The 8938-nt window shown below is 44.8% G+C and overlaps 1 protein-coding gene across 1 annotated transcript; it reads left to right on the top strand.

Annotated features, from left to right (window-relative positions):
- Positions 1–319: 319 nt before the first annotated feature.
- LOC123406074 (transcription factor MYB30-like) lies at positions 320–1541 on the top strand. Its single transcript, XM_045099568.1, has one exon. The coding sequence runs from the start codon at positions 741–743 to the stop codon at positions 1473–1475; it is 735 nt and encodes a 244-aa protein (XP_044955503.1). The 5' UTR covers positions 320–740; the 3' UTR covers positions 1476–1541.
- The last annotated feature ends 7397 nt before the right edge of the window (positions 1542–8938 follow it).

Below are 8938 nucleotides of genomic sequence, written 5' to 3'. Positions count from 1 at the left end.
AAATGGAGCGACGACGAGTGGCGTATGGTGAACAGTGACCGTACAATCACGTGTAGACGTATTGAGGGACCGTATTAATCATATTTTAAAATAGAGTGACCAAAGCGTACTTTCTTTACAAGTTTAAGTACGCGAATGCATTTTACTCTAACATAACCCAGCTCCACGGTGTGGCAACGACGTCCCACAAAAACAATTAATTCATACAAAAGAAACACAAATCATGATGTCTTAATTAAAAGATGAAGACATTAGATATGAGATATTATATCACATCTAGATGTGGAATACCAAATCTGTTTAAAAAAACACATCATCTCGTGTAAAATAAAATGAACTCGTCATCAACCCACATACTTTTTCAAACCGACAGACTCATGCGAGTCTCTACAAACCAATCATCCATCGAAGAAACAAGCCGAACAATAAACAAGGAAGCAAGCAACATATACATGGACTCCATCCTTTCAAGTTTCAAACAATAGAAAAAGAACACTACCACTTGGATATTACGCCACTGCTCTCCCTTGTTTTTGTCAGCCAATGGTCCCTGCTCGGAACCTGCCCGAATTGACCACGTTTTGCCATCGCCGCGCGCCGAGGATAAATAGCGCAACGTGCGAGCAGCTCGGGCAAGCCATTTTCCTTTGGAGCAGCTTCAACACACTGAACAATCTATCCATCACACACTCGACCGAATAAGATAACGGGAGAGGAGCAGAGGAGTGAACAAGCTAGCAATGGGGAGGGCTCCATGCTGCGAGAAGACGGGGATCAAGAGGGGGCCGTGGACGGCAGAGGAAGACATGACCTTGGTGGCTCACATCGAACAGCACGGGCACAGCAACTGGCGAGCGCTGCCGAAGCAGGCCGGCCTGCTGCGCTGTGGCAAGAGCTGCCGCCTCCGGTGGATCAACTACCTTCGCCCGGACATCAAGCGCGGCAACTTCACCAGCGAGGAGGAAGACGCCATCATCCAACTCCACGCCATGCTCGGAAACAGATGGTCCACCATTGCCGCCAGGCTGCCTGGCAGGACGGACAACGAGATCAAGAACGTCTGGCACACACACCTCAAGAAGCGACTCGAGTCGTCGTCCAAGCCGTCCATCCAGGCAGAGCCTAAGCGCAACGCCAAGAAGCCTGCTGTGGCTGCGAGCGCGCTCGAGGGACCGACCTCCGAGCCGGCGTCGTCACTGGAGCAGTCCCTCTCGACGTCGTCCGCCACCGACTACTCAGTAGCCTCGTCGTTGGAGAACACGGGCAGCTCTTCTTGCTCGGAGGAGTACCAGATTGACGACAGCTTCTGGTCGGAGACACTGGCGATGTCGGTGGACAGCTTCAGTTCCGGGATGGAAATCGGCGACACCTTCGGCGCAGATAGTGCATCGCCGTCGTCGAGCAACGATGAGATGGACTTCTGGGTCACGCTGTTCATGCAGGCTGGTGATATACAGAGTTTATCACATATTTAATGAGAAGATTTGGCTACATGTTCATATATCTCACGAATTCGGAAATTTATGTAGTTCGCTGGCTGAGACGCTGAGTTGACCCTTGTTGCTAGCTCAGTTTCACGTGCGCATTGTTGCTGGCTAGCCATAGCGAGAGAATTTTCTTCAGGTAGCCGAAGCCTGATAATAAGTGGGCTGCGTACCTTTTAGCCGGAGGTTAGGCCCTGTTTTTTCAAAAAGTCCTATGATTTATTTTTAATCCCAATTAAAAAGTGTATAGTCCCTATCCATTTCTTTTCAGGGATCAAACAGAGACTAGAGGTCATTAAATGACATGCAAAAAGACAATGTTACCTTTAGTAATGTACTAGAAGTTATTAAATGACATGCTAAAAGTAGGGCACTATTGAAAAAAGTGTTTAAAAAGTTCCAAAAAGACCCTCCAATAGGGACTTCTTCCTTTAGTCCCAAAAATATCCCTTTTCTCTACTATTAAAGGGGGATCTGCCGTGGTGATGGTTTGACCAGAGCGATGGTTCGACCTCTCGATCCCACCTCCACCGCTAGCAGTTTCATCGATTTTTTTCATTCCTCCATAAACCAATCGATTAAATACAGAAAAATCCGGTTCACACGGAAAACTCTCTACCTCCTCGTTCCCACCTGCGATTGCCTCTCCCACGCTCTTCTTCTCCCATCCTAGACAGACAAAAGGCAAAAAAGAAAGAAAAAAAAGACGCGCGACCCACGTACGCACCTCCCTCCCCCTAACACTCCCACGATCCCCTCCTCTCTCTCGCATTGACTGCGATGTCATATCACCGTCGCCGGCCTCCGTCGTCCCCCAACCCCGGCCTCCACTCCATTGCCGGCGACGTCTCCCCTCCTCTCCCACCCCGTAGATCCGCTCGAGCAGCGCAGCCCCACGATCCCCTCCTCTCTCTCGTATTGACTGCGATGTCATATCGCCGTCGTCGGCCTCCGTCGTCCCCCAACCCCGGCCTCCACTCCATTCCTGGCGGCGCCTCCCCTCCTCTCCCACCCCGTAGATCCGCTCGAGCAGCGCAGCCCACGGTGAGATACTCCCTCTTTCCTCGCGATGGAAACCCTAGCTGTCGGCCATGGCGACCGACCGACCAACTACACACAAAGAGGGCTCGACGACGGTGCTACGGCATGAACCCCTCCCCTTCTTCTTCTTCTTCTTCTTCCTCTTCCTCTTCTTCTCTACCTCTCTGAAGTCTAACCCACCTCGTCTCGTATCTGTAGGAAGGCGCCATGGAGCAGATCCTCCTCTGCCCAGGACGCCGTTCTTGTGCTCGTCAAGCTCCTTTCTTCCTCTAGTGATCCATACCCAGTCCGAGGACAAGCAACAACATCAAGGTCCGCCCCTCTCTCTCTCTGGATTTCCTCTCCCAATCCCTGTTGCAGGTATGGGATTTCCTCTCCTTAGCAGCTATGCATCTCTGATGTGATGGGTTGGGTTGTAGGTCCTGATGGAGGAGGAGAAGAACCAAGGCCCATCAATAAATCCACCAAAGGTACCCTCTTCGCCACCAAATCTATCATCTACCCACCCTGGAAATGAGAATGGGTGCTGCATCATTCGAATTTAAACCAGCTTGAGTCCCAACTAATGTGAAATAGTGACCCTTTTTTCTTCACACCTTTGGGGCTGCTATTTGGTTAAATGAAGTTTACCTGTTTGACCGTTTTCATTTGATTACAAATGCATATAAGGACGAAGCGCAAGACAGACAGATGCAGCCACCATGACTAACATTGTAAATAGAAGGCATTGAAATTTGCAGCCACCACAACATTGTAATAGTGCATGACAATGTGATCTTGAACATGTTTCTATTTATTTTGTCTGAATCGACGTGACAATTATGTCTTTGATAAACTTTCTTGCAAGAAATGTATTCATTAAACATGATGTAACCAATATGGTATATAAAACAAAGGCCAGGGTAATCCTCCTTTTTTTAAAATAGGGTACACAAAGAATCGCCGAGCAATGACACAAATATTAGATCAAACTATGTGTGCAAATGCAGATTTAATTTTGATGAATGATTTTTATGGCATAAATTTGTAGCTCGACAAAAATAATGATTTTTTTACAACAAACAACACTTGACTAGAAATATAAGACAGAAGTTTTAAAGTATGGAAAAACAATAATAGTTCATGGCCATATAGAAATGTTATTATAAGACATTTGTTTAACTTATATAACTTATAGACCCACATGATCTGCCCGCTACTTCGGATACGATGTCGGCCAATCTCGTTCCCTGTCTCTCCTACCTCTCGTGCTCCTAGACACCATCTACTCACGCAGCCTGCTAGCTGCTGGTTTGCCCCATGGTGCCTTGGTCGTACATCCCATTTAGGAGCATCTCCAGCTAGCCATAATCTTGACATGCATGCATAGGTTGTAGATGCACAGCCGGGTCTTGTTCCTCATGGAGAGATTCCATAATAATCCTACATCTAGAAGCCATGAAATTTGCATTGTAATGTACTTAACTAGAAGCCATGAAATGAAATTTGCAGCCACCATGAAATTTGGGGGGGGTCAACATTGTAATGTACTTAACTAGAAGCCATGAAATTTGCATGATAATAGTTCCACAAGGTAAGTACCAGAGTATGATATTGTTTTTCAAAAAATACCTTTGCTTGCCTCTGCTGAGCATCATCTGAATCGCAACGAGAAGCTTGCTTTCTCCAAAACATGTTTTCTTCAACTCTCGATGATGCTCAACCTTTAAACAGAAAAGGCATTTGGAGCAAAATTAGGTAACAGTTACCAACCCCTTGTGCAAACCAAGTTCAAATTTTTGAGAAGAGTACGGTTTCATTTTAAATAGTACTTGCAAGAAAATACCAATTGATATGAATGCATATGTATCCAAGAACTATCAAATATCTATTGAAGAACAAAAGAATTTGAGATAGTGTAGCAGTAGTATTACCAGCAGATTGTAATTCTATTACCTAATCAATAAAGTTCCCGTTTTCAGCGCAAAATAAAAGTAATGTGGAAGCTATTCAACACCTTAATTTTATTAGCTTGACAACTCATATGTGCAGAAATAAAAGTACTTCGGATGAGTATACATGCTAGATTCTGCACTACTATTATTACTCACGTTGACTTTTTATGAAAAAAAGGTTGTGGAAGATGTTTAACACCTTAATTTGATCACTTGACAATTCATATGCGCAGAAATCCCAGATCCGCCCCCACCCCCAACCAAAAGATGAACATGTTGTGATGTTCGTACTCGCATTACATGAAACAGAGAATGACGGATTCTTGATGGATGGTTCCACAGAGACAAGCGCAAGATTTATTAATCAGCAAGGGCAGGGAAATATAACCCGAGCATGAGGAGTTCAGTACAAAATCAGCACACGAATGGAAAGAATCGACCACAGCTGTTGTCAATCCAGCAAGACAACTAGAAACAGGAAATTAAAACTGAATCACGACATCATAAAGACCGGCTGGTTATGGAGGTGAGTGTCCCATCCATTACAAGCATAGAGGTGAATTCAGGATTGTTCGCCATAGAAGTTACCTATCACAATGCAATTCCAGAATCATGTGTTATTAGGATTTGAGTTGCACAACCATTATGATAAGTCAATTAATAGTGTTTGGAGAGGATAGGTTTTCCATCATGTATATATCTCTGTAGCATGAAGAATTTTCATAAATGAATTATATTTTACTCTAATAAATAAATGTATCCTCGATTCGCAAGCGTACCTGCTCCTATAAGCATTTGAGTGAATTAGGTCAACATCAAACACCATAGAGACTTTTTTCCATTTTGCATCTGAAGGTTTCATTTTGTTTTCCGGTTTCAGCTGCTATCTTGAAGTTAGTTTGAGATCTCACTGTTAATTGGCCAAAAATAAACATGGTACAGTGTAATCTTATCTTGAAGTGTGGTGATCGTGCTTGTATGTTTGTGTTCTCACGGCATTCATTCTCTGCTTTCACTTCTTGTGCAGGTTTATGTGGATAAAAACACCACCATATCCACCCAGCCTTTTTGTTTGGTCTTGTGATGTTCCTACTATCTGCGCTTTAGTTTTGAATTATGATGCTAATGCACATTTTCTTGGGATTATATATCGAGGCCGGCATCTGCACTTGTTCCTTATATTCCTTGGTGAGTCTCTGTAGATCGTCTTGTTCCTTATATTCCTTGTACACCATGATACTTTCTTCTTTTGACCCCCACATGCAGCTTGTTTCCACACCGGCTAAATCCTACCAAGGTATGCCTGAGGGTCGCTTGGGAGGTACAGAGTGGTGAATCAGTGCATCGGGTCCCTTAGGAAGGTGTTAGTATCAGTGGAGAGTTGGGAAGGTTTGTTTGTTTCAGGACCATATCATAGCTTAGGCAACTACTATTTCAGTGGGGAGGGCCGATATATGTTTCAAATGCACATATAATTTATTAAGCATGTATACATCCCCCATGTATATGGGGCCTACGAAATATATGCATTGAAGTATTTATATTTGTAGTTTATGGGTTTCTCTTATTTTGGCACCTTAGGCTTACATGGGTAGGAATAGGATATAATGGAAGAGTAGCATGTTGGTTCAGGAATCCGTAGGCAATTTTAAGCCGGTGATATTTATATTTCTATTTGAGTGTGACACCCTCGATTTAATCGTATGCTAATCATACACGTAAATGCGTATGATCAAACCCAAGGACTCACGGGAAGATACCACAACACAACTCTAGACACAAATAAAATAACATCAGCTTCATATTACAAGCCAGGGGCCTTGAGGGCTAGAATACGAAAGCTCGATAAACACACGAGTCAGCGGAAGCAACAAATATCCGAGTATAAACATAAAACATGGGGTGCCTTAGAGAAGGCTAGCACAAAAGATACAACGATCCAACGAGTCGAGGCCTCCTGCCTGGGAACCTCCTAACTACTCCTGATCATCAGCGGCCTCCACGTAGTAGGCACCGTCGGGGTTGCAGTCGTCGGTGGCGGGGACCTCCATCTCCTGGGCCCCATCATCTGGTCGCAGCAAACGGATCAATGGGACAAGGGGGGAGCAAAGCAGCGGTGAGTACTCATCCAAAGTACTTGCAAGTCTTACATCAGAACTATTCTAATTATGCATCAGTATCAAAGAAGGGGGTTATATGTGGACTGGCTGCAGCAATGCGAGAATAGAGAGAGAAGGCCTAGTCCTATCGAAGACTAGCATCTTCAGGGTCTTGCAGCAACAGACGAGAGTAGAAGAGGGGTAACACATTAATAGTCATATTGTTACAACAATATTAAAGTGAGGTCGCGCCTAAAGATCCTCCCTCGACTCCCTGCGAGGAAGCAATCCCGAGGCAAACTAATTCCAGTTAAGTAACAATTGTAGTTGTAAAAGATCAGGGCACAACTCCAAGTCGTCCTGTAACCGTGGACACGGCTATCCGAATAGTTAATTTTCATCCCTGCAGGGGTGCACCACATGTCCCGTCACGCTCGATAACACTCTGGCCGGACATACTTTTCTGGGTCCTACCCGGCCTCGGAATATCGACACGTCGCAGCCCCACCTAAGACTAATCAGAGAGGCCAGCCCGCCGGTCTAAATCCTAAGCACTAAGGCCAGCCCGCTGCTACATTGCTGGCATCTGAAAAGCTTCGGCTGATACCGCGACGCCGAGTACCCATAATTCTTCCCGCGTAGCCGGTTAGTGTGAAAAGGTCTCCGACCAACCCAGATCAAATACCCAAATCCATTAACATTTTAATTAGGCCAGCAACACAGTCTCACGGGAATCCACCCGTCTTACAACTAATCACCAAAGATCCCAGTAACATGGTCGAGTAACTGTGTGGTTGTAACATCGGGGGAGGGATCCGAGGTATCACCCTCGTTGGATTCCGAACGATGTACCCGTCAAGGTGGGCTTAGAGGAATCACCCTCGAGGGTCCCACACTTGAGGGGTTGCACGACAGAGGCGTCATCGGGAATGGTGAAAGAGGAATCACCCTCGATAACCACGACCGACTAGCTATACTACAGAGATATCATCAGGAGTACTTAGCGAGGTGTCACCCTCGGTACCCGATAGTATCTCTGCAGCGTCGTACAACGAAGGGGGTGAATGTGTTGTGTCGGGTCTGGCTCGTCGATCGAAGATCGAGATTTGAAAACAAGCGGGGCAACTGGACTACGGGGTCAGAGGGGATGACTGCTCCACCTATACTAAGCAGGTTTATAGTACAGGACTGAAAGTAGCAGTTCATCAAAATTAGGCTATGCATCAGATATAGGAGCTAACTACAACAGTAGCAAAATACTAATGCAAGCAGTAGGAAGAAAGACATGGGCGATATAGGAATGATCAAGGGGAGTTTGCTTGCCTTGCTGCTCTGCGGCAAAGGACTGATCGGCAGGGGCGTAGATGTACCCGGCAGCAGCGTCAGTCTCGGGGTCTACCGGTAAGAAGAGGGGGAAGAAACAATAAATAATAGCAACGATGCAACACAAAGCATGACATGGAAAGATGCAAGCTAGACATGAGCTAACGCAGCAACATCCGTCATAGACGGGTCGGACGAATATCTGACGATATTTTCCGGGTCTCGGGCTACTACCGGTAATACTGAAAACGCTATGCTAGGGACGCGTGACAGACGAACGGACCGTGTATCCGGGTTCGTCTCGTTTTGCTGATCAACTTTCATGTTAAATATAATTTGATCTGACTTACGGATTATTTTATATTAATTTTCAAAGTTTTATTAATTATTTAGGAATTAAAAACAGATTTAAATGATTTAATAAAAGGCTATTATGACATCAGCATGATGTCATGCTGACATCAATGGTTGACTGGTCAAACTAGCCAGTGGGTCCCCGTTGTCATAGACACAAGTTTTATTTAAGATTAAATATTAATTAATCATATTAATTTAGTGGGGGACCCACGTGTCATACTCTAATTATTCTAATAAATTAATTTAACTAATATATCATTTTTTTATTTATTAAAAACATTATTTTTAATTTTAATTTAACTATCGCGTGGGGCCTCCCTGTCATAGACAGCGGGTGCGTTGGCCCCACCGGTAAGTGGCCCTAGGCCAAAAACACATTTTTAATCACAAATACATAACCATACAAATGTCGTATTCCTCCACATACCTATATACGCAAATACATACATACGTACGGGCATCAATGCATACATACATATATACGGAATACATCATTTGTTTTTATTTCTCTCAAAACTCTCATCTCCCTCTCTCTGTTAACAAATATAGCAGAGAGGTTCTTTGCTAACTCCACATAGAAGAACCAAATGTTCAATCCTTCCTACCGGAGTCTACCATCGACGGATCGAAGCCTCGTTTGCCGGAACGGAACCGGGACGACGAGGAGAACGACATGGTGGGAGGAGCCCGAGGAGGGGCT

The sequence above is a fragment of the Hordeum vulgare genome, chromosome 6H, assembly GCF_904849725.1.
Source record: "Hordeum vulgare subsp. vulgare chromosome 6H, MorexV3_pseudomolecules_assembly, whole genome shotgun sequence".
In the NCBI taxonomy this organism is placed as follows: domain Eukaryota; kingdom Viridiplantae; phylum Streptophyta; class Magnoliopsida; order Poales; family Poaceae; genus Hordeum; species Hordeum vulgare.
Note: the sequence above shows the minus strand (reverse complement) of the source record. Positions and strands in the feature narration are given on the sequence as shown.

Coding starts and splice junctions, on each gene's coding strand:
- LOC123406074 (XM_045099568.1), top strand. CDS start 741: ATGGGGAGGGCTCCATGCTGCGAGAAGACGGGGATCAAGAGGGGGCCG.